At 33.3% G+C, this 27,223-nt stretch overlaps 3 protein-coding genes across 3 annotated transcripts; all 3 read right to left on the bottom strand.

Annotated features, from left to right (window-relative positions):
- Positions 1-1,099: 1,099 nt before the first annotated feature.
- Positions 1,100-11,206, bottom strand: LOC107858979 (TLC domain-containing protein 4-B). Its single transcript, XM_016703816.2, has 9 exons — positions 10,835-11,206; positions 9,489-9,732; positions 9,082-9,170; positions 8,862-9,000; positions 5,831-5,905; positions 5,625-5,746; positions 5,459-5,534; positions 4,978-5,037; positions 1,100-1,805 (listed from the first exon to the last, which is right to left on the bottom strand). Exons 2-9 carry the CDS (start codon positions 9,645-9,647, stop codon positions 1,677-1,679), a joined length of 849 nt encoding a protein of 282 aa, XP_016559302.1. The 5' UTR covers positions 9,648-9,732; positions 10,835-11,206; the 3' UTR covers positions 1,100-1,676.
- An 8,560-nt stretch (positions 11,207-19,766) lies between these two features.
- Positions 19,767-21,576, bottom strand: LOC107857984 (probable indole-3-pyruvate monooxygenase YUCCA5). Its single transcript, XM_047406625.1, is given in 3 exon segments — positions 19,767-20,163; positions 20,568-20,847; positions 20,849-21,576. Coding segments are annotated over 3 exon segments (1,365 nt in total). The 5' UTR covers positions 21,553-21,576; the 3' UTR covers positions 19,767-19,782.
- Positions 21,577-22,209: 633 nt separating this feature from the next.
- Positions 22,210-26,445, bottom strand: LOC107858978 (probable RNA 3'-terminal phosphate cyclase-like protein). Its single transcript, XM_016703815.2, has 7 exons — positions 26,262-26,445; positions 25,936-26,154; positions 25,667-25,816; positions 23,669-23,850; positions 23,389-23,564; positions 23,064-23,277; positions 22,210-22,660 (listed from the first exon to the last, which is right to left on the bottom strand). The coding sequence occupies exons 2-7, from the start codon at positions 26,138-26,140 to the stop codon at positions 22,451-22,453; spliced, it is 1,137 nt and encodes a 378-aa protein (XP_016559301.2). The 5' UTR covers positions 26,141-26,154; positions 26,262-26,445; the 3' UTR covers positions 22,210-22,450.
- Positions 26,446-27,223: the final 778 nt, after the last annotated feature.

Here is a 27,223-nt window from a genome sequence, read left to right as displayed (position 1 = left end):
TTGTCGGAAAAAAGAAGCAATGGTTACCTCCGGCCACTGGCTTAAAGATGAATGTAGATGGTGAGGGTGCTGGTGGCTTGATCCGCAACGCTGTGGGGGACTGGGTGATCGGCTTCAAAGCTTTCATTAATGTAAACTCGGCTTTTGAAGCTGAAGCTACAGCTCTACTTATGGGCCTAAAGATGGCTGCAAAAAACAACTATACACAGCTAACAGTTTCAACTCACTCAATGCAACTCTTTCAAGAAATCACAAACAATGACACTAATGAAAATAATTTGGTATGTCTTTGCAGGGCTCTGCTACAGAAACTGGGGAACGTGCAGGTTCTCCATGAAGCTAGGAGTGCAAATGTAGCTGCGGCTAGGCTAGCAAAGGAGGGCAATAAGTTAGTTCAAGATTGTTTTTTGGGAAGAATGGGTAGTTCACCCGTTGTTCATTCGGAAGCTCTATGTCAGTCTACTTCGTTAGATGCTGGTACCAGTGGTCAAGCTTGTGTTTGTAATGTTAGGGATAATCCCTCCCAGTCTAGAGCTTTCTGGCTCCTTTATGTACTAAGTTCTCTGAACTTTTAAAGTAGTAATGAATAAAGTTCCTTTTCAAACCCCCCCACCCTCCAAAAAAAAAAAGAGACATGGACTTTTGTTTTGGAAAGAAAGATTGTGTGCTCAATTAAAGATGCACTTCTCTCAATTGAAATTGAAAGAAATAGTTGAATGAAGAGTTTTTGATTCATCTATCATTATTAGCAGACAGACAGCACTAACAAAGATAAAACTGCCAGAAATATAAAAGAAATTGATTCACCGTCTGTAACATCTACCATCCCACAATTCCGATCAACTGATTCATTAACTCTTGGATAAGCTATTAAACTAATTTGAACTGTATCGTCTAACTTCATTCAAAACTGAAACTTGAAATTTATAGAACCAAAACTTAAGGAAAATTTACAGCATTTTTCCCCTTTTCAGTGAATGTTTCAAAGTAATTGGAGACATTCAATACTTTGCACATTCTTCTTAAAAGATTATCTAGCTAAAACACATTTAACTGCAATCTATCTCCATCAGAATGTATTTTCATTTATCAAACCACATTTGTCATCTGTATTTTATCTTTGCTGCAACATTAAATACGGGCAAGAGAATACAAAGTTCATATTTCTCCACATTTGAACACTTACATCTTTACAAGGAAATGAAACACCTGGTAGTACATCAAAAACTATACAAGTCTTCAAGACGTGACACCAAACAGAGAATAAAAGCAAAATAAGATGGCTTGTACACGATTAGTTGAAGGAAACAACAAAATTATATGAACACGCTAACATGGAAGTGGAATATACTGGCTCTGAGATGTTTAGCGCATGGAAACAACTGTGACATTTGAACAGATTACATATACAGGGTACGTGCAACTTACTTCCCATTGGGTTTCTCACTGAATCGTTCTACTTTCCTTCTCACAGTAGATATAGCGCATGTGAGCTTCTTGAACATGCTTTGCCAGTATCCAGTTACATGTATTGGTTTCGGTTGACTTTACTGTCTATTCTTCCGATGTCTTTTAACCCTTCTCTCATTCCCTTTTCCCTAGCTACCTTACAATCCATTTGTACAGTACGGAGGAGTTCATGGGACAAATGCATCAAACTGAGAACTGACATCTCGTCACAGCCTTTTTAGAAGATTCTTTTTCAACCCCTTGATAATTTTGCCAAACCACATTAGGTTCATCACACCAAGAGCTGCCGGGACTCCAAAAACCAAAAGAATACCGAAAATGTGCATGTGGATGACCTGCAATCACTTGAAGTGTCAAATACAAAAATAAGGAATTGATAGAAATCATTTGATACTAGCACATCTTGAATGAGAAGATAAAATCGATTGCACTTAATGGAGAGAAAGGAAATGAAGTGAAATTCTGGAACTCCAGAAACTAAAACTCCTTGAAGTACGCAAAAGGGAAGGAAAGAGGCGGGGAAAATAAACGAATATTTAAAAAAAAAAAAAAAAAAAACCCTCTTATACTTTTTCCACATCCCCTTCTTCTATTTTCATATCTCGTATACGGTTGCAGAGATATTCATGTTGATCCATGCCTTGTATATAATAGAGAAATAAAAACGATGGATCACTTTTAAGAACAGCATCACTCACCAGCCAATAATTAACTTTTTTGCTGCAAGAAGGGAGTTTTACTAGCAAAAGGTTTGTCTCAAATGCTGAATAATCTACACAAGATATGTGAAGAAAATGGTTTGAACAGTGCCCAACAGTTCAACAGGGGAGACGGACAATCTTAAACTTACAAAGTTAAGTTTAATGTTGATTCGTTCATGCGAAGTTTCTATAGATCCATATAGGTCTCTTTACTAGTATATCAACTGTTTAAAAGGTGTATCTTTACTTCAAATTTTCTAAGTCAATAAAGATTAGATTGCCTATTGCTACTTTTATTTGATCTCCATTTTGTAAATATGCATATATTATTTTCTATTAGTGTTGAATAATAACAATTTCTAAAAACTTAGGTGCTATATAAACTTGCTCCAGAACCTACTTTGCGGGAATAGACTAGGTATGTTGTTGTATGCTATACAAACTTGCATTAGAATGTATTTACTATTTATAGCTGGTGCAACTGCAGCCCCGTGTTTACTCTGTTCAAAACTAAACAACAAATAAAATAAGGAAATCATGTATTCTGAAAGAGAAGTAATATAACAAATAGGCATTGAAAGATCGGAAGCCTTCTAAATTCAACAATATGCATTCCTAGTTCTATCTTTAGATAAGAGCATAAGTTTTAAACTATTCATATTTCGACCTTAAAATTTGTAAGCTTGTAAGAGCAAACTTTGTTGGTTTTACTAGAACTGGTAAGATAAGTTAACATTAAAAAAGGCTAAGCACTCCAACATTTAAATCACAGTTAAGAGTTCAACGCTTATGATGCTCCTATTTCATCGTTCTGTAACTCAGGCAGGGAAGACATCACGAAGGCTTCACAGTCTTTTCGATAACCCACAAAGGCTTCACAGTTGTTCTGTCATAAATAAAATAGGGAGGCTAATTTATCTTCCCTTTATCTTATGATCCCAATAAGTTCACTTTATGACCACAAGATGCATACATGTCTTAACAGTAGAAATTGATCCTTGGGACAATCAGTAAGGCATAACAACAATTCTGCGCTGGGTTTTGACTTGTTGTATCTCACTGGGAGGAATCTTCTCTTACTTAAATTTCACGGCCTTTTGCATATTGACAGTCTACATGAAATTCTTCACAGTTTGGGTACTGTGCACAAGAAGTAATGAATCTCGAGCTATGTGTTTTTATGTTTAGCAGAATGGAGTTTTTGTAGAGGTATGTACTACTCCTTGAAGTTCAATAACTTTGTTATCACGAAATCTGTAGCTTTTGGAGGAATAAAGAAGGCTCTAGCAGTAAAAGATAAAATTTCCAACAAAGGTGAGAGACTTTTTATTTGTGCTGCATATGGCTGGAGTACAATCCCAGGCTATTTCAAGATCAGGGTGTCTCTTCGGGAATCTATTAGATAAAGTAGTACTAAGATTAACTGCATTTCCTAACTTTTTTCTTTGCAAGGAGAAATGAATTCATTCTTTTCCATTGTAATTTGCATCAATAAGTTTCTTTTTTTCATTAATTAAGTCCAACTTCAAAATACCTAGTTGATCAAAATAATAGACTTTCTGGCGAAAGCTATGATGTTATAAGATGGAAGAGGCTTTACTTATAATAGAATCCATATCAATGAGTTGGGAGTCACATGGGAAATCACTGCACAATCTTGCACTAGAGAATTCTTTTAAGAACATAATTTGTTTTTAAGCATTTCTTCAAAATCTTTTACTGAAAATAACAGACCATTCAAATTCAAACTAACAATAATTCCACCGCAATTTCGATCTAATTGACATCAGCCATATGGATCCCAACTATCCATTTCAATCAGTTTGGACCCGTTTCGTCATATATTCAATGATTTGAGGTTTCCTAACCTAACAAGTTCTGTACATCACTACAGACATACAAATATGTAAAGGGATTAAAAGAAACCTACCAAAAAGAAGACACAGTGTAAGCATACCAACATATCTAAGTCTTCCTTCCAACTAATGGACATAACCTGTATGAATCTTTTGCTTCCATTATGTTCTACGTTTCCCGAAGTTTGCATGGATTCCAAGAGATTGTAGGTCGCATAAGATAACATACAACTTCCTTCCATGCAATTTTAGTCTACCCCGTCCACTTATAACACTTTTCTCATTATGGTTCGACATCTGCAGACGAAGCACTTGAGTGGGCTGCGAATCCGATGTCCACCCCGCCTCATATTGTGCCAGAATGGAGTCTCTATGTCCCGTACCCCCTTTGGGTAGGGAATCCACAAGAAGAAGAAGAAGCATGAAATCACCTGAGGAATGCCTCTATTTATGCCTGACCACAGGTTTCATCATTCTTTATTTTAGCTCGGTACAGTGGAAAGAAGGAACAACTTAACCCACCCAGTCCTGCCACCTCTCAGTTTATAGTCTGTTTCTTGCATCTTTTGTCAAATATGTCAAATGTTGTATTATCACACATGATTCTTAAGATTTGATTTCTGCGAAATCATTTTATGAATGTGTTGAGTCCTAAATTCACTCTCGTGTAATATTGTTGGTCTTATAATTCAGACCATAAAATTCTTAAGATCAAGACTTTAATGTGTTTTTTCATCAAATGAAGGTAACAAATAAAATAGTTGGATTTTAATGTTACCTTTGTATAAAAAATAGTTGGATTTTGACTAGGGTAAAAAATTATCGGGTTATTTGGGCATTGTCAGAGCGTTAGTAAAAGGTATGCCAGAATAGCCAAATCCCTCAGAAGAAAAAGTTAAGAGCTTGCTGAGTAGAGAGAGAGAGAGAGTTGGCAATAAAAGAAGACTCACCTGATCATAGTGCAAATAGACATGGTAAAACATGTAAATGAACAGCAATATTCTTGCAACCTGCATTTAGTAACAGTAATAGGAATCAGTCAAATGGTTAAATGTCTCAAAGACAATGAATCATGCATTTATCAATTAGTAAAGAGCAATCATTTCAATTCAGCACAAATCACCTCTATTCTTCACCTGACTACCCACTCTATCTAGAATTAGAAAATTTAGATGAGAGGACTAACCAATGCACTACAAAGTGTAACAGTCCATTTTATATGCCATGCAACTTATGTTGAATGGACTCTCGTTTGCTTAGAATATTCATGTTAAACGGGTATGACATGATTAAGATTTAAGGGTACATCATGCGGATTCTTCAGCATATAAAGAAATTTACTAAAATCAAGCGTACCCTGGATAATTCCCATTCCTACATCCATGTGATAAACCATGCAACAAGTTCGTTAATGTTGAAGACATCACTTACCAACCATGCAAAAAATATCACCACACCATTAATCAGATATGCACTAGATCTTTTCAATCCAGCTGTATCAAGAAACCTGAAAGAAGCAATAAAGAGATATAAGTTCATAGACTGCTACAAAATGAATGCTGCTGCACTTTCACCAACAGGTCCTCTTAGCACCTACCATCTCATGTTGATCTCTGGAGTTGTCACCTCGGATATGAGTACCATGAATGTATAAAGTTGTCCTTCACCAGTGTACATGGAGTATGCTACAGCAATTGCTGAAAGAGAATGATGGACAACCTGAAATTCAACAGTTAAAATTTGACATACTACATATAAATCTATGTTAAATAAAGTTTCTTCCACCTGAAAATATATACTTACATACTCTACTCCACCCAAAGAAGGATAAAACCAGCAAATCATTCCAAGGTCTGAAAGAAAGTACCCAGCTGATACCTGACATAGTCACAAGGTGAGAGGATTAAAATGGCCATATAGCGAGAGAATTTGACATCTGTTTTACCGAGTGGCTTATGAAAATAAGAGAGGTAAATCAAGCTCAAAGCTAACTAGGTTAGTAAGCCCTGACCCGCATACCTGCTACATTTATCCTATTACGTTCAAGCAAGACAATGCAACACAACCATATGACCCAATCCACTAACCAAATGATATAGTGCAAATCCCAAGGAATAAAGCTAATGAGCCACATAATGAAACTCTAGACACATAATACCAGCTTAATGAAATAAAAACCAACTTTTTGAACCAATTTTTTCTGAGGCTACATATTTTTCAGGAAACAGTTGCAGTGTGATAGCCGGAAACAAAAGAAACAATACATTTTTGTAGTTTGTATTTGTAGAAAACACCAACGCAAAGGAAAGACGATAAGTTCTTGACAATTTTAATATTTTATGGTTCTTTTTTTTCTTTGGTTGTATGTAGGAAAGAGCATTCACTGACAGCCAAGCTGGTTTGAACGATGGGCACAAAAGTGAGAGTGACTCAACCAAAGCTCTTTGTGCTATCCCAATCATTTATAATACTGATATCTCCTACTCCCACCAAAAAAGTACATGAAACAAAAAAGATCTTTTTCTCCTTATTGTGTTCCTCAGCAATGCTAAAGTACGTAAGGTAAAAGAGATCATCTTATACTACTTCTGTTCCTTTACTACTGTAGAACAATATCCTGCCACTTTCATCTCAAATTAGCTTTAAAAACATTAGGAGATATAGTCAGCAGCTTCCTTCGAGATAGGCCATTTACATAAACTCCGAAGCCGTACCCAGGGAGCTTACATCAGGAAACTCCCAAGCTTGCTGAGGAAGGAACAAAACAGAGAAAGAACTGTCTCTTTCTCGCTGTTGACATTTTGATACCTCCAGCTCATGATGGTTTCTTTGGCTGTCATTGGTGCTTACCAAGCAACATTGACAGAGAACTAGGGAAATTCCACAACTGTATAGTGAATATAAAACGTAACAGGAATTGGTTGGTGTTCACCAGTTTCCTGACACAAGGAGCATTAAGTCACTACAATTCTTCTCCTCCTCTTCCTTGAGTTGTGCACCATCAATAATGCAATGTCCATCAGGTTAAAATAACAACCTTCCTACGTGCTTCAGTGTCGTACATGTTCTTCCTCACCTCCCTCCTATCCCACTATCGAGATAACACCCAGTTATATGATTTCACTGACATCTTCCTTTCCCCCTCAGGCCTCAACAACATCACATCCTCCTCGTTATTCCCTCTAGGCTAGTCAGTGATGGATTCAGAGAATCAGTACCAAGTTCCTCTGAACTCAGTAGTTTCGACGCAGAGCATATATTTATGTGTAAAAAACTAAGAAACTTGTAACAAATAGTATATATTGACCCATAAATTTAAGAATATAATGAGTTCAGTGCTAAAAACCTTGAAGGTTGAACCAATAAAGCTTAAATCTTGGATCTGCCTTTTCGACTAGTTAGAGCTTCCACAAAATTTCCTCTATTTGCTCCTTTTCTCAATCTTGATAAACCTCCTAAAGAGTAATATACCATATGATTCTTCAACTGTTCCATCTGAAATAGTCAGAGATCATATTCTCCTTATCATCCACAACCCTAAATCCCCTGTGGAATCCCTCCTCAATTGCATCAGATGACGCAATTAAACCGTGAATAAATCAACTATGTCTCGTTTTAGTCATTTGGAGCTCATCAGACGAATCATCTATATCCATTTTGCATTATCTGGTCCATTTTATTCCAATCTGTAACTGCATATCCTTCCGAATCCATGCCCAAAGTGTTTAAACTCCAAAAAACGGTTTATAATCTTCATTATTTCTTTTAATCAATCTTGTGAGGTCTAATATATCCCTTGTATCAGACCATCTTTTCATGTAGTTTATAAACCTTTAACTATTATCATGTAACCAATTTATTCATGTATTATTTCATTCTAACAAGTCGCTGGTTGACCCAGAGAAGAAAAGCAATAGACAATTCGGAATGGGTTAATAATAGACTATATTAAGTTTATTGTGCAAAGTAAGTAGTTAGTCTCAAACATCTTCCCAAAGTTCCAAATATAAGTGTCCATATATAAATGTGTATGTGTGTGCGCATGGGCATGTTTGTTCTGGAAGGCCAGGCCAGGGGGATGAGTAACGAATATGAGACTCAGCAAATAACTATAAAACAATGTGGGTTCTTCAGATTCAGAAAATTGCTATCTTTTCAATGTTCAACTCAAAGGTGATTTTAGCATGCATAAAAGTTTTTCTTTTCTTTGGTTAAGATTTTAGTATCAAATACTTGGTTCAAGGAAAGTTATTTGAGTTGAAATCAGAGAACGGTTTTAAAAGGAATGTCACTATATTTCAAATTACGAGCATCAAGTCTCTACCTTTCTCACACCCTCACCACCTGGTTTTGCACATAAAAAAGAAAAAGAAAAGCAACGGAAAAAAGAAAGAAAAGGAGAACGTAAGAGACACATAAGAAAATAACCCTTAGCTTAGCTAGCTGGCACCAATGGGATTCTACCCCATGCATAGTGTGAAGATGAATCCCTTTCACTCCTAAAAAGCAACTGCCTTTACCCAAAAAGAGCAACAGGCGCATACAGGAAACAAAAATCAAGAACCTTTTGAAAGAGAAAAGTTGAGCCAAAGTTTTCTAGTAAAGAAGCAGCAATAATGATGAATCCAGAGAACATACTTAATGTATAATTTATAATTGAAGTTCCATCTACATTAGTACTACAAGTATCAATAACAGAGCCATCTTTATTCTGCAGCCTGAGAGAGGTGTCAGTGGATCTCGAATTCCCAAGTACCAAAACCTTTCAAAGAAACCCAAAACGGAAGGGATATAACAAGACAAAACTCAGCATATAGAGGAGAAGATTACTTACCCCTAATGTAAAAGTTGATAGTGGTGAACTTCTGGTGATTAAAAGGCCATCGTGATTGCGATCAGAGAAAAGATTGGACCAGAACGCAAAATACATGGACACGACAGATATGAAAATGGCATGAACTGTTGACATGCCACTGCAGAAAAATAAGTCGCACAAACATGAGAAGTAAATTAATAACTCCTTGGGAAAGATAAGGATAGAGCTGAATATTTACCGGTTGTTCCACTCAATCCTTTGAATTTTTGTTAGGGTAGTGTAAGTCCTAAAGTAAAAACTGCTGATCAGTTGACATACATCATAAACCTGTGAAGAGCCAAAACAGTTAATGGTTAATGAAGGTGCTCTTGGCTAGACAGAGGGGGGAGGGGGGGATTGGGCAGCACATGAAAGTATGTTGCACATGATCTATTATTTTCTCAGAAACCAATTAGATATTTATAATTTTCCGGAATTCCTCATATTTTCTTTCTTTTTTTTTCACTACCATGAAGAAAGAAGATCAAGAACACGTAAAGTTTTTTCATCAAATATGGTTCAGCTTTTAATCAAAAAAGAGAAGTCCTTTCTTCAATAGTCACAAGAATGAAAAAGATGAAAGGATCTATGATCAATAAGACTTACCATTTTGCAAGCAAATATGCCAACAAAGACAGAAGTGTAAGGTATCGAAGGATCAGCTAACAAATAAGTTTTAACCAGAGTCTCAGCTCGAATCTGATAAGAACCAAATGCCACCATTTTCCGTGCAGGAGCTACCTTTCTACCTATTGCAGTTGCCATGTCTTTACCTCTGTTATTAACAACTATCTATGTTTACACAATGAAGATCACCTATAATGTACACTGCAATATATCCCAGAGCTTCCTGACATGAGAAATTTAGAAATATATCTATTAGCATACAGCAGAATTTTAATATAGTATGAGGCAATGGGCATAATAAATGTATTTGATACATGTCGTGGAAAAACTTGGAGGGATAACTTTGAAAACTTTCAAGATGAAAATGAGTACCTGCAAGTATCCTAAAGATAAAATCACATACAGGCAGCTATGACAAGAAAATCAACTGCATCCCAAATATTTTTCAATTTAACTACGAATAGCTCAAAATAATAAGCCACAAACATCGTTTAATACACTTTAACGCCTTATATTCCCTCCTCTGTCTTCCTCCTAGGTCATTGAAAGGATCAATCCTCCAAAATCACAATGACACAATCATGATCCAACTTGACACCCGCTTGGCCTAAATCTTCTTGATTGCTACCTTCCAAGGATATACATTCAATTAACCCGTACCCTCAATTATTCTTTTCCTGACTATGGGTAATCAGTGAAGATTTTTTCAAATACTGCATAAGGGCATATCGGTTGAAGTAGATTCTTCTTTTGATCAATCAAAACCCCTCCCCAAAATGCACAAGCTTCTCCCAATGCATACGGCTTTCTAGATGTAGTTGACGATATCTATACATATGGATCTTGTAGATCATAGAATGAAGTAAAAGAACTCGCAGTAAGATCGATCATGTATAACTTAAATCTACTTGCCTGCTAAGACTCCTTAACCACTTGTTAAAATGAACTCAAAAACAAACTCCAACCTATCATACCACTAAAATCACTAGAAGTCCCAGCTCAACAAACCTTTAGCTAAACAAAGAACAATGTACCTGGAAAACTAAAAATCACAGCTTTATAACATATTCGCAGTGAATCAGCAAAGTAATTTCACCTTCCACACAACCCCTCACCCCCACACACCCCCAAACCCCACCGTCAAAAACAACACCGACCCATTTCAAGATTTTGTTTTTATGAGCACTAGATGCTGCCAAATCAAAGGTCAAACAACTCAAATCTAGAACAATGCAAGAGATCAGGTCCAACAATATATATATGTATATATAAACAATGCATAGGTAAAGTTGCAGATCAAAACAAAAACATCCATTGCTTCTTACCCCGTAAAATTTATATACAGATTTCATAAATCAACAGAATGCACCTTCCATGGATGCAATACACAAAAACCCAGAAACAAAAACCAATAACAATGCCAAAAAAACGAGAAAACAAAATATGGGTATTGAAGAAAAGGCGAAGAACCCGTGAAACAGGGGGGCCAAAACGTGATATACAATCAATGTGAAGGAAAATAATTATAGATTTTCTTGATGTTAGTGTTTTTCTTTTCTTTTTTTTTTTTTTTCGGTTGTTGTTGGAACTGTAATGGAATCTCCAACAGAAGCAATGAATGAAAATGAAGCGCAAATATGAAAATGCAGAAAGGTGGGGGGTGTGGTGGGAAATGATGAAATATACAATCAATTAAAAGTGCACTCTTTTTATTTTACTTGTCTTATTCCCTTATGGGTGTTAGCTGCTACGTGTGGACTCCTTCTTGGTTGCTGTTGTATTTTCTTTTTTTGAGTGATGCAATTCTACCTTTATTTCTTCTCGATAATATTCTTTTTTATAGATTTTTGGTGTGTGGATCAACTTTCTCCCATTTCAATTAAATTAGGAGATATCCATTGCATATGAGAAGAATTACTTAGTGTCATTTTATTTAAAATCTACGACACTAAATTTTTAATCTATTTTATTGATCACTATGAATACTTAAGGTGCATTGTTACTTTTATTACTCATTTTAGTTGTCACATTTTTAATCTACACATTATTTGAGAAATTATGTTTTCTTTTATTTACTTGACCCTCTTATTAAAAGTAATTATTTCACTTTACTTGTTTGATTTATATTTTTAAATATAATTAATAAAGTTACTTTAATAAAATAAATATTTTCTTAGAGGGTGTCAAATTAATAAGGATCAAGTAAAATGAAAGAGACAGAGTATTAGGTTCTTATTTATTATCTTTGGACATTTAAAAAACCAATTTCTTTTTAATAAATTATTCATTTAGACTTCATTTAGTGAGATTATACTAAGTGTTGTTATCGCTATAATAAATATATTATCTTTAACCTGTCTTCAATAAATAAAATGAGAGTTAATTTAAGAAATTAGTATTACATTAGAGTGTGTATGTGTTTTTTCACTTAGAGTTAACGATATGATAGAAAGAATATACTCCACTCTTTTATTTACTTAATCATATTGACTTGATACTTTCCTTAAAAAAATATTTAGTATATGTTAATTTTTTAAAATTAATCTTATTAATTGTGCGTAAGAAATCTAAATATAATTATTAGTACATTATGTAGTATTTCATGATAGGAATATCAAAAAAAAAAAAAATTCTCTTAAATTCATCAATTAGACTAGCAAACTGAAATAATAATTTTCAATATAAAGGTAAAAAATAAAATGATTGGATGGAGTACTCAATTGTATTTTGATTATCTCAAATAATAACTATTTTAAATTATCAAGTTTTAGTGAGGACGCTAAATAAAGTGATTCAGAATGAATGATGATGTAAGAATCCAAAAATAGAAAGAAAAGAAAAGCTAATAAAAAAAGTAAGTACTTCCTCACTATGCACACTGTAATATAAGCATGTTATTTTTCATATTATAGGTATTATTGTGTCGTCTTGAGATGCTAATTGAAAAGATTTAGAAAGGAGGAAAAAGAAAATGGATACAAATATTGACAGCAAATGCCACCCTTTTCTTTTTATTTATTTTTGTTGCAAATAGAAAGAGTCTTTAGGAGAGCAATTTTAATCAAAGGGTTGATTAATGATCTAGAAAATCAATATACACAAATAGTCAAAACAATCGTCCTAAGTTTTGAAAATATTGTGACTCTTATGAAATGAATGCCCAATTTACTTACTAGTCCCTAAACTATCAATTTGAATTTTGATGGCAAGAAAAGTGCCTAAGAAATTTATGCTTATAAATAGCCTCTTTGTAATATGAAAATAGATGAATAAAAAGAGTGAAAGAGAAGTATTATTGCTCTTATTCTCTTTCTTTGGCATTTTTTTGTTAATTTAGTTTAATTTTTTATGTATATTTTACAGCAAGTTGTACACTAACAACTAATCTAGTTTAATTTTTGATCTCTATCTTATAACAACTAATAATTGAGGTAACGTGTTAATATTTTCAGTCCGTTGCTTAACACTCCTGAGGTGTGATTTATTTTACTAAATAAGACTTAATCCAACAAGTACCAATAGTCTTCATTCTGGATAATAATTTCTTTTTTCTTAACTTCACAGCATCAGCATTTCAAGCGATACCTTTAGTGCCTTTGAGTCTGACTTGCCAGTTGGATTAAGATTTAAATTTTAAATTTGTTTTGATTAATATTAATTTTGTTTATGTCTATGATTATTTAAAATGGTAAGATCGTTGATTATAACGACCGCTTCTAACCATGAATATTATTGGCAAAATGGTTAGATGACCCTTGTACTATATCGGTTTTGTAAGTTGGACACTTCTACTTACATGTTTGTCATCTGGATCCCTGAACCCACTAAAAAGTAATATTTTAAACACATTTTTGAAGAGTGTAACACACTCTCCCGCGTCAGCTGTCACATGTGCCACGTCACCTGCCACGTCATTTTCAAGTAGTTCATGAAATTTCAAGTCATTTTTAAAATGTTACATGATAAATTAAATATTAAAATTAATTTCATTAAATAAAAAAATTATAAATTGTAGAAAAATTTAAATAATCATGTTTTTATTTTTACTCACAAATTAAATATCAAATTCATTCCAAATAATTAAAATTCTTCTCCAACTAATTTAAATTTTTAACTATAAATTCATATATACAAACATAAATGAATTTTCGATTTTTAAATTTGAATATCTTTAACAAAAATAATTAAATAAATTATTTTTATTAATTGTAGAAATTCTAATACACAAACACAATAAATTTTTAATTTAAATTTTAACTATAAATTCTAATATACAAATACAATAAATTTAATAAAACATCAAATTTATCCAAATAATTAAAATTTCTCTCCAATTAATTTAAAGTTTTAACTATAAATTCACATACAAAAACATAATGAATTTTTAATTTTTATTTAATTATCTTTAACAATTTGTAAAAGTTACAAAATTAATCCTAAACAAAATAAAAAATTTAAATTGAGAACAACAACAACAATATCTGCCACAACAATGAACAACCAACAACAATATCAATGGTGATGGTGATGAACAACAACAACAATATCAACACAGCAAAAGACTTGACCAAAAAAAGGCAAAAAAAAAATTAAATCAAAGACCCTCTTCAGGGATGGCTATGGCAGCCATGGTTGTGGGGGTGGGGGGACGAAGAGAGACGAAGAGAGCTATAGGGGTGGGGGACATTGATGGTGATGACATGACAGCCATAGCTGGACGGGGGACGGGGGATAGAGGTGAAGGGTGGGGTGGGGGCGGCTGGACGAGGATGGGGGGGGGGACGGGGGGGAGGGGGTAGGGTGGGGGTGGATGGACGGGGAGGGGGGGGGGGGGGGGGGGGGGGGGGGCTGGACGGAGGGGAGGTTTGGGGAAGGAGGTTTTTTATTTTTATTTTAAAAATTTATTATTTTTAAATTTTGAAAAATATTTTTTAATTAAAAATGATGGAGGGAAAAAAAGGCTTTTTTTTTTTTATTTTCTTAAATTATTTTAATATAAAATTGGTCAAAAATTAACCCCCATTCGCACTCCAAGCGAGTGTAATCACTCTCCTTGTCCTAGTCAGTATTTTAATGCCACATAGGCAAAGTTGTGAAAGGGTTTGAATATTATTTTTTAGTGGGTTCAAATGGCAAATATATAAGTAGAAGTGTCCAACTTACAAAACCGACCTAGTACAGGAGTCCACTGAATTATTTTGCCAATATTAGTTGAATTTAAAAGATTTTTTTTGTTTTGTTAGCTATAAAGAGTCACCCAAGAAGTGAAATGTAACTTCCTAATTACGATTTCTTTTTCATCCGAATTCAGGTATTTAAAGTTTAAGTTTGAATTTCTCAAGTTTTATGACTTCTTTTTTAAATATGAGCAGAAATAATAAATTTGTTTTTAATCTGTCAGAGTGTGAAAAGAATATTGAATGACAAAATCGAAATGTTGTGATAAGCTCAAGTTCGAGTTTGTTATATTTTGGCCTAGTGTGTTATTGGTGAGGTATGATTATGGATTTAAATCTCGTCTCATTAAAGAGGATAAGACATCGGATTAAGTCTTGATGCACCATGGTGAAAAGATATTGGATTCAGAAAAGATATCATTTTAATGAGTTCAACTATTACATTAAATTGGATATTTGTTTAAATAATAAAGATGAATATAATAATTAAATTTAATATCTTTTGAATATATAAAGATGGAGAATTTATTTATTAAAGTCGATCGATATTCATCTACCATCTGTAAATTGCAACAAAATGATACAATGATGGAGACATCAAAATAATACAATTAAATCTAATTTTTACACACAAAAATTTTCTCAAAGTCATCTGATAAAGATATCAAAATAATATAGTTGAGCTTAACATTTACATAAAAAAAATTCTTCAAAGCCGACCAACATTTATCTATCACCTGTAAACTGCAACAAAATAATACGATAAAATTTAAATTTTACACACAAAAATTTCTCAAAGACGATCGAGATTTATCTACGAACTGTAAACTACCACAAATTAACAAACCAATAGAGATATTACGTTAATACAATTAAACTTAACATTTACCTGAAAAAAATTCTCAAAGCCGACACACATTCATCTAGCATCTGTAAATTAAAATAAAATAATAACATAATAAAGATATCAAAATAATAGAATTAAACCTAACCTTCACACAAGAAATTCTTCAAAGTCAACCGACATTCATCTATGATCTGTAAACTATAAAAAAATATAATAGTGATCACAAAGCTTTGATTTTGGTCCAACTAATTCTAGTCTGAGCAAAAACTTTGACCCTAAATAATGATTTTGAATGAAAACAAAGAAGATATATATATACACACACATGTTGAATTCTGTTATGCTGACAAAAACAGTGAAGAAGTTGAGAGTTAGAAAATCAAGCATCCACCAATCTAAACATGCAATCGAATCAAGTTAGATGAGCATCAATCATATTCTCCCAATAGGCAAAACAAATTGTTCTCTAGTTTAACGTACATCTCAATATTAGGATCCATTAAAATCTTTTAGAAGTCCTATTTCACATGGCAGGAATAGCCTTATAAATTTGTATTTTGAAAAAAAAAATAATGAAGTTAAGAATAGATAAATATATGAAAATTTATAGAAAATAATTAGATTATATATATAATTATAATAATTATTATTACTACAAAAGGGATTCAATTGAATCTTTTGTGTTTATTTGCCCACTACTCATCCTTGAGCAAGAACATTCAAGCTTATATTTCCTCTAAAACCTTATTGAGGCTTAACGACATATCTCAATAAAGACATGGTTGTCGATCGAAGCAAAGTTTGAGATCTAGATGCTGCAAGACAAAACAAAAAATATCTCTATTTATGATTATATGTTATTGTAGTTGTTTTTGTATCACAGATTGGAGAATGAGCAATGATGAGGAAATTGTAATGAGTTTTGTATGATCAATTTTACGAGTAGTTTGACGAATTTTTTCGTAAGTAAGCTGATAATTAAACAAATAACAAATTAATTATTTTTTAATAAATTAATATGATATTTAAAGTTGAATGTTGTTCTAGCTTCTCAGTCTCTCTTATATATACACCTCTATCATTAGCTTGATGAATTTATTTAGTGCATTTTTTATTTTTTTCATTTAAGAATATTGTATTTTTAAATGTCACACCTATATGGAAGCATATGGCATTTTTACGTTCATCGTCCTTTGTTAACGTTAACAGCGAGGAACAACAACCTACAACCATTGACGTTATGCCGATCTCCTATTGTACCTTTTCGTCTCGCACTATAAATGATAACACTTTTTAAGGTCAATAATGATTGAAACGATGACTTTCATAGTAAAAGATTTATAGGTAAGTCTGTCTCAAATTAGTACCTTTTTATGATTTATTTTTTAAAGTTTTTTTCTTGAGAGTTGTTCTCATCTTATATTGACAATTTTATTGTTATTGTTGACTTGGAAAAGAGATAAATAAGAATGGAGACAGCTAACAATGAAGAGAAGGGAAGAGAAGAAAAGAAAAAATAATTTCAGAAGTAGAAGTTTTGTTCATATAGTTCATAAGGTTAAGATTTTCTAAATATGTGTTTGATATCATTGTTCTTCTTTCGATGTTGCTTTATAAATTTTAAAAACGGATAGGGTAATAATAGAATAAAAAAAATAAAAAACAATCAATATTAAATATGTGATATCTTTACATTGTAAATAACATAATAAAGAAAAATGTGACACATAAAAATTTCTTTACAATTACATAATTATTTTTAGTCATATAGATTTGATTAGAGGTGGAGAGGGATATTAACCAAACTATCTCATATCTTTAAAATGTGAATAATACAATAACGAAAAGTATGAAATATAATTTTTTTTTTAAATTATATAATCGTTTATATTCATATAGATTTGATTAGCGGAGGAGGTGGGGGTGGGACACTTTTCATTGAGAAATAATGTTATAGTTGATTTTATTTTTGTTAAAGATATATTATTTAATATATTTGATCAGGATAACTCAATTTGAAATGATTCGAAATAATACTTTAATATTATCTCCGCATCGTATTTTTAGATATACAAAAGGTGGGGGAGAGGGGGGGGGGGGAGGGAGGAAGGGGGTATACAATGAAGTAATTAGATAATAAATAAATTGCTAACCATGAATTTTAAATTAAAGTGATGTGAACTATAATATTAAAGTTCAAAATTGAATATACATATGATTAAATGAAATAAATATGTTAATAAGAAGAACACTTGATAAGTATATTAAGCAAGTCGATAATTTGATAAAAGGCTATTTTAATAATCTAATATTTTAAGATAGTAAACAATAGAACAAAAAAAATGAAACACAATTGTTTAAAAATAATTATATGCTTTGTTATCTTTAAATCGATTTATGGATGAAGTTAATATGCAATATTTATGGAACAATCATGAGTGTTAGGTTATTGGTATAGATTTGATTTACAGAATTGTGTGGACGAAGAGGTTTTTCACGGGGGAGGGGGCAATAAATTAACTAATTTTTATTATTTTTTGAATTACTTATTAAAAATTATATTTAGTAAGTAATAATAATTTGAAATATGTTAATGTGATACAATAAAAATTGATCAATTTTATTATTTCAAAGAATAAATTAATATTTTTAATGATTAATTTTTTAAAAAATATTTCGCGCATCGCACGTGTACCTATAGTAGTTGAGTTTAAATTTCATTAGTTTTTGTCTCAGAGACCTCTTTATTTGAATAAGACATTGAGTTTGAATTTCAATGCACCATATTGATGATATAATGATGACTACAGCAAAATAAATATTTTTAAAAAGTCATTAAGCATGTCCCCCTAATATGTTTCATTCTCTAAAGTGAATATCATAGCAGTGCATAATACGTCTGAAAAAGACAAGATTGAATATATAAATATAAACATGGAAAGACAATTTGATAATAATCATCAAAAGTGACAATATTTTCACACATTTATTATGATTATAATGTATGTATCACGATTCAAAATAGAGTATGTGATGGAACTTGTCACACCCTCTGGAACAGGCAAGCTTATCCCCAAACTGAATAATAAGTAAATTGAAAATGAAAGAAGAAGAATATAATAAACCCCATAACATAAAAGATGAAATGATAATTCAAGACATCTCAAGTCTAGTTGTTATTAGTACAAGACTCTAATACAAAATAACATCAATTAATCTAAAATATATCTTAAATGCAAAAAGAAGCACAAGATATAAAAACAGAAATTTGATAGCGCTGAAATCCATCTGGCACTACCTCAATCTTTGCAACGTCACCACTAAAGGAACGCAATCTACAATCTGCTATTCGAACCAATACCTATACGTCTGGGTATGGCAATACAACAAACACATGAATACCAATAAATAGGATAGGCAATTTAGTCAAGTGTGCAACACTAGTCAATTTATGATTAACAAGAGACTCACTAACACAGTATATCATACTCATATATCATGTTCAACCAATAATCTGGAATAAGATGCTGAGAGTATATAAATATGTGTATCTCATGCTACCTACAGGTGTGACACATCAATCTCACAAATCAAGTCATAATCATACCCGGCGTCTCATAATATCTCAACCTCTAAATCAATCAAGAGAAGGTGTCATATGATGTAATGTAGTGAAATGAATGCAAAATACATAATATCACAAAGAAGATTTTATTGCAATAATTCAATACAAAAGTAAACACACAAAATACAATATCAAATCATACCAAAAGTGTCATGATCTGAGTGCAGGTCCTGACCGTAACGGACATCTCAGACCAATGAAGGTCAAGAAGACCCCTAGCATATCCTCATAAGCCTAGTCATAATAAAGTGTGGAATTAGACCCATAAAATTTAACAAATTCAATCTAGAAAGCCTCTAATAATATGAATGAAAATTCTAAGTTGAAACATGGCTCGATTAATACCATAAAGTAGGATAGTTCAAGTCTAAATGGAAAAAAAAATATATATATATATGCCCTCATAGTTGACTCGCCACGGGCTAGTTGTTTGTACCAAATGAATCCTAATTGTGAGTGGGGTCACAGAAAAATGCTTCAAAATCTATGTCATAAAAAGAAGTAGAGTTCGAAAATGGTTAATATGACTGGTATTGAAATGCAACCTTGAAAAAGGAAAAAAAAATAATTTATATAAAAATTCATAATATAAATCCATCACAGGAAAAATATAAAACAAGTGACTTAAAACATCAAATAGAAGAATAACTTACAAACCATTAAATTATTATTTTCACACATGACACAAATCAAACAAAAGGCAACTGGGAGAATATCCAATCCCAGTAATATTACAGGAAGAAAAAAAAAAATCTTATTTTCTTGACATGAGAAAAGTAACTTGCTTCTTCTCCATGGCATGCATCCAACAGATTGATTATGATTCTTGTGCTACATTTGTTCTTTCCAAATTTTGGCAATATCTTGTGCAACATTAGTGGCATCTATAGAAGCACCAAACAGTCCTATTCCTGTAAATCCAACTGCATAGAGACCATCCTCCCCCTTCCAACCATTTGGGAATGGGCTTTTTGGACATCCCTCCCTTGAAAAAAATTCACTCTCCTGTATCAGTAAAATTCTCATTAGACCAAATTTCGAAGAGGGCTATTATAGAACGAGAGAAAGTTGCTCAGATGGTAAAGAGCCCCTTATTCCCAATCTTAAGATTGTGAGTTCGAGTTATCAAAAGAACAAAAAGGTATGAGGAAAGGGTAAAAGAAAAAAGACGGTTATAGTGAATTCTAACTAATTAATAACTCAAAGGAAAGAATCCACAGGATAATGAGATACCAACTTACATGAATGTAACAAGAATCCATAAATAATTACTACATTCATTAAGAGTTCATTTGACTAAATCATCCTTTATAGTTGAAGGAGCTTTTATCATACTTAGTACTATATATAATTTATGATTAAACACCAATTTAATTAGGCATAGAAATAAAACTTGTGTATTTCCTTACCATTAACCAAGAAGTTACATTGCTGGTATAACCAGTTGCCAAGATAACAGAGTCGATCTCTAGAATTTGTCCATTAACAAATTCTACTTTTCCTTGAGTAAATTTCTTGATTGCTGGAACTATGTTTATTTCCTCAGGGAAATTACGACCCTGTACCTGAAAGATTAACAAAACTAGATGATATCATTCATGTGTGAATATAATATATTCATGCGAGCAAATGAAAGATACAAGATCACTTTCTAGTGTTACTTGAAAAATAATACTTATTGAATATAAAACTTACCGAGCTTCGAACTACCATGAATGGATTTGCATTATGTTGGGAAAGATCAAGTGAGATATCGATCCCGGAATTGCCACAGCCAACCGCCAGCACATTTTCTCCAGTATAGTATTCCCCAGTCTTGTACTCACAAGCATGAATAACCTGGCCACCAAAATCTTGCAATCCTTCGAATTCGGGCACTATCATCTCAGCATTCTCTCCTGTGGCCACAATAAGCCACTTACACATGTATTCAGAGGTTGAACCATTGATTTCAGAAACTGTTTTCACCTTCCATAAACCACATGTCTCATCATATCCAGCTAAGTTTACTGACTCGTTGAGTTGTGGTTTGATCTCGAAATGCTTTGCATAAGATACGAGGTAGCTGATGAATTGGTTTTTGGTTGGATACTCTGGAAAGTCTGGTGGAAATGGCAAGCCAGGCAATTCGCAGTATTGTCGTGGCACGTTAAGCCTAAGCCGATCGTAGGTCTTGTGTTGCCACAGAGAAGCAATGCAGTCCGCGCGTTCAATGATTACATACGGAACACTGTATTGCTTAAGGACGGCAGCAGTAGCCAGGCCTGAAGGGCCAGCTCCAACAATAAGAGGACCATTTACTTGTATGCATTTAGCAGCACAAGAGGATTTTTTTGGTTCAAGTGCATCAACAGTTAGAGGTGAACAAGAATTAAAGCAATTCTGATTCATCATGAAATATATGTGCAACTAGGACTACTTGTGTTTTGATAGATTTAGCGGGTGACAAGAACAAGAGGAGAAAAGAGAAAGGGGATGATAACTTGAAGTTGTGAGGATGGTTTAGTGGAATAGAGAGGTTTATATAATAAAATTGGTCAGGCAAACGTGTTCATTGTTTAACCAGGGTGTGCAAATTGTGGTTTAACCCATAAACTGAACCAGAAATGGTTAATCTATCGGTTAAACGGTTTTATTGTTTTTTTTTTTTTTTTGATATATTGATCTTTCAGTTCAATGATTAGTTCTTTGAGTTTACTTGCATACTAATTTCATATTTCCCTTGCATAAGTTTCGTTAGCTTGACTATGATATATTAGAGTTTGCTATAAGGGAAAAGATATACAAATGTATCGTTGTATCTGTGGTAAAAAGCAAGTACAATCTAATGTGTCATGTATCATTCGCATTTCAAAGTAAAACTAAGGAGTTTAGTCTAGGTTGATATTAATAGACTGTTGTTTTGCATTAATTCTTTGTTGCGGTTGGCAGTACCAAGCGTTGGTAAGGGAAATGATTGAATTCTATTTTACTTGATATTTTTTTCTAGTTGGAAACTCAGGAACAAATGTTTTCTTACTAGAAAAAATAATTAGAAACAAAAGCAGCATATGAGGAATCTTCAAATACATGTGAATTAGAACTCTTGACACCAAAAGTTTCAACGCAACAAGGAGATGAGCAAATGTGATCTCCACATTTGCTTCCTATATCACTCTCTCATTACAAGCAGCAAACCACAACAAAAAATTTCGCCTATGATAAAGTATGCTTGATTTCACTCCACAAGGCATCCCAAAGATGTTGATCTAGCCGTCACTCTAAGCCACCAAACACAGACACCATTAATTTATCATGATACTTTTCTGGATAAATTCTGAAAACCAGAGCCAAGACACATGAGATTGACAGTTCCTGTGGAGGCATCAGGTTTCATGACAAACTTAACACCCAAAAAATCTCTGATGTGCCTTAATGCTGCTATTCCGTAGGGTGACAACTTCCCAACGCGAACGTCTGAAACATCTTTTGGACACAAGGCACATAGAAGAAACAGCAGTCCCTGTTAATAGACACAAGATATTGGTGAGCATTAAAAACATGAATTCATGGAACGGGAGAGAGCATCAGACCATCTTAAAGTAAATATTCTTGTTCGTTTGAGCCCTAAATGGTGCTAGGCAACATTTATGAATTGGAACTGGGAGAATCTTGTTCCAGGATTCAACTGCGGGAGTACTCACAAGGACATCAAAATGTCACTATGTTGAAGCACTCTCACAAACATGTAAAATAGGATAAGGCAAGTCTACAATGCTGATGAATGCATAATAGGACTCAGTTAAGGTTCATGTGGAGATGCAAAAGTAAAAGACAGCCAGATGGTCATGTAGAAAGCTGAAGCAGCCTGATATGATTAGCTAGAATTCATAAAAAGGATTAAAGTTGTCAGGAATTATACAAACCTGATGTGTTGAATCAACTACTCCCCCCTGTTTAATTTCCCCAAGTAGGGCAGAAGCAATTTGCTCGCCAACTTCCTCAGCAGGAATCAGATCTTTCCGGTCATCATCTAAGTCATTATCATCTTCTCCTCTTGCATAAGAAACTGCAGTATCGACAGATATAACACAACCAGATGTTGTCTCTGCAACTAGAGAAATTCCATAGCCAGGTGACCTGAAATCAAAGTTGATCTTCAGATATAATCAGTAGGTCTAAGTAGAAGTATGACCTGGATTTAACAACATAGAAAGACAGCAAGCGTGTGAGATATCCACAAGATCATACATTCCGGCTTGTGCTCCAGCTTTGTGATCTGTAAAGATGTGAACATCTGAAAGCAAAGGATTCAAAATTCCACGAGCTGCATGTATCATGGTATTCTCAAACTGAACAGAGACCCTAGTTGAAAAGGAAACACCTCTGATTCTCTTCACCAGACCTTCGTCAACCCATTTAGTAGCCTGTATAACAGCAGTCACCAAAACGATTGGTCAAAAGTTCATTTCTAGTTTTCTGAGGTCCCCTCAGGTTACAAAACAATGAAGCCAATGAGAAAAAAACTCACCTTTAAACTATTCGGGACCATAGGGACTGAAAGAACTACTTCTCCACCACCTTTAGGAGCGACTCCCCGGCTCTCAATTTTTAGTTCCAATCCTTCTGCAGGGACTCCGAACTGCTTCAGTATAGGTAAAGTCGTTGATCGAAAAGTATCAATGGATGGGTCCTTTGAATCATTTGTGATCCCTGAGAAAAAGTTGTTTCAAACTTTATGATAATATGACCAAATTCCTAAAATAATTGCAGCATTTTCCGACTCACATTTGGTTAAAGGATATCACTGGTTTTAATGACCAAAAAAGCTGTAAATTCAAAAAAGGGTCAGTTCCAGTACTCTTTGGAATTTACCTTTGCACTTCACAACTTTTTAGGGGGGTGGGGGGTGATTTAGAGCTCCAGTGAGCTTCTTGAGCTACTAAAACCAAGCAATTTTACTTGATAACAAACCTATCTCCAGCCTAAGTATTAAACAATTTGCATTGAACCACCAACTAAAGGAGTCAAAAACATGCCAATTTCCTTACAAAGGGCAGAGATAAGACTAATAACACCTATCAAAAGGATTACAGATTTGCTATTTCCTCGGGAACTTAACGTGCAACTATCAGGCTGGCAATCTCTTACTTATAGTATCCTAAAAATCTATTAAGCTTTCTCATCATAATTCAGAGAATTTCTGAATTTTTCATTGTTATTGCACTTTTCCGTTTCCACTCAAAAGTTTGTATGCAAAGACTTAAGCGATCAAATTGTGGTTGTGTATGCGGTCATCTAATCCTTGATGAAATATATCAGTTGAAGACAATTGAAGATTGCAGCATGTGAGGAAGTGGAACCAGAAGCTAATGTGGTTCCGAGAAGGAATTGATTTCTTTGATCATGCTTCGATTTTAGGTGAAGCTGGAATGACCATAAGGCATGTGGCCGATCACCAAAAGTAATCTGGTCCAAAGTAGGTTCAAAGACACGGAAGAGATGAAAGATGTCCTGAGACAAAAGAGAAAATGATCACTAAGTCACTAAGAAAAAAAATGAAAATATAGACCTCCTGATTCTTCTATTTATAGAAAAAAATAGAAATCTTTAAAGAATTTCTAATTAAAGAAGAACTAAGATAAGTAATTAATTTAGAATTCCCCGACTTTAGCTTAGCGGAAAAAACAAGAGAAACTGTATAAGACTAATATATAGTTAGAAGCTTCTACTAACTAAATAAAATGGAAATAAGTATAACGGAAATAAAATCAGATTCCAGTCAATGAATCTTGCAATGACATACGCCCTACAATAAACCAATAAACAAAGCCAAACTAGGCGGTTCGATAACAGAGATAACCGAACAATGCTTTCAGCAGCACACTGAGCGAATTGATAGAACCAGACAAAGATGAACAAGAGCTACGATGAGGAAAATGGTTTAAGGATATTTTAGGAATACAGTAGTGACAAGGGGATTGGAGTGGCAAAGGAAACTGTGAAAACATGTGATATATATTGCAGCAATTAAAGTATGAAAATGACAGAGATAAGATGTCATAGTTGACATTCCAGATTGATTAATCCAATACACATCAAACTGTACAACCATTGATAAAAATGAATAACCCGTGGCCAATTAACTGATCTTGCTAATTAGACACTCTCCTTGCCACAATTCTGAAATTACCCCGAAACACGATGATTTTCATGATTCACTCAAATTTGTAGGATTACACGGGTATGTTTTTGTTGTTGCATGATGATTTTCGTGATATAAAAGAAGACGGACCTCAAGAGAGGCACATAAAATCTGAATATATTTATACATCGGTCCTCTTCTTCCTTGCCATTTCCACATTCCAACATAAAAAAAACAATGCATTCATGATTCAACAAGCATTTTTATAAAGTTATTCCCTAATGGAATAAGTTGAAAGTATAGAGAGCTGAAGGGAAAATTAAGCATCAAACCACCAAAAAGATCAAAGGAGTTAAAGCGGATCAAAAAGAGAGTAAAGCATGCCTTTCAGCCTAATGGATAGTGATTTCTTTCCAAACAAACCAAGCACAATCAAGGGTTCCAAGAAGTAGCCAATGGAGCGACTGACACCACAATCATGAACCAAATGCCTTCCTCCCATAATAATTCCTGGTTTGTACTTTAGTTTTGTACCTGCCAAATATAGCACAATAGATTTATGTCCATAACCAGCATCACTATATATAACCCAAAAGGAACCAATGTTAGCACATGATGCAAAGCAATAATGGGATGGTGGAGCTGAAGTTTACCGGTTTCATTGATTTCAACAACACAATCATCACAGACTTTTTCAAGGAGGCGGAGAAAAGAAACCTCATGTGGACGAAGGCCAGGCCAAGTAGCATCAGCACGTATATCTTCAATAATAATCGATTTGGATGAAAGGGTAGCCAGTAAAAGACGTAGTCTCAAGTTCTGGCTTCCCTTCAGCTTCATGTAAGAAACTTTCCCCATTTTCTTTCTTGTCTCTGCACGTACACAAATGTATACTATGTCATTGGAAAAAAGGGTTGCTGTCTAATGATAGTATTATACATTACTTTGAGGAAAGAGAGAGAAGATAGAAGAAACATACCTTTGATTCTGTCAGATAAACAAAAAAAAAAAAAAAAAAAACTGGGGACCGAGTTAGCTGCAGGAACAGATGGAAAGAGAGCAAGTTAGCAGCGGGGGCGGTGGCAAGACTTTCAAGGTTAAAAGCCGAGAGGTGAAGGAAAAGTGGAGGTCCAATATAGGTTTACGGTTGGCTTTTGTAGTTTAGGGTAATCTCGAATTACTAAAAGCTATAAGGGCTATAAACGTAAATTTAAGGGTCAATTTAAAATACTAGTACTAGCTGAAAAGCCAAATTAATTTTATTTTTATTTTTTAAAAAACGAAGGTCAATCCCTGGTACAATTTCTGTTTACAGCTTTCATTAAACTAGTTTAGCTATACACGTGTTATTTTTAATTATTTAAAATTAGATAATTTTATCTATTATAAAGATTTTTAATGAAATATATATTTTATTATAAGCGCGCACACACACATATATATATATATATATATATATATATTACCATCAGAAATTTCAAGTGGTTAATGAATTTAATATATTGTAGATGTAGATTTATAGACTTTTTAAATCTTCTTAAAATCAAATTTAGTTGATTTAAAATTCTTAAACTAATTAAAAAATATTAGTTGTCATATGATGACTTCTAATAAGGAATGATTTTACCATAAATATATTTAATTAATGTTTAACTACTTTAAATATTAGAAAAAAATAGTAAAAAGACGATTTTGTTTAAAACAAAGACTTTTAATGAAGGGCAAAAAGTTCAAATGATATTTCTAAGGCATTTCACACTTTTAATACGTGTAACATTTCATTATTTAAAATTAAATGATTTTATCTATTGCAGAGATTTTTAATGAAGCGTAAAAGTTTAAATCATTTTTCAAAGATTCTTCACACTTTAATATAACAATGTAAATATAAACATATATATTAGTGTAAGTATATATATATTTTACCACCAGAAGTTTCAA

Source organism: Capsicum annuum, chromosome 2 (genome assembly GCF_002878395.1).
Source record: "Capsicum annuum cultivar UCD-10X-F1 chromosome 2, UCD10Xv1.1, whole genome shotgun sequence".
Classification (NCBI taxonomy): Eukaryota; Viridiplantae; Streptophyta; class Magnoliopsida; order Solanales; family Solanaceae; genus Capsicum; species Capsicum annuum.
This window is presented reverse-complemented; position numbering and strand designations above follow the sequence as displayed.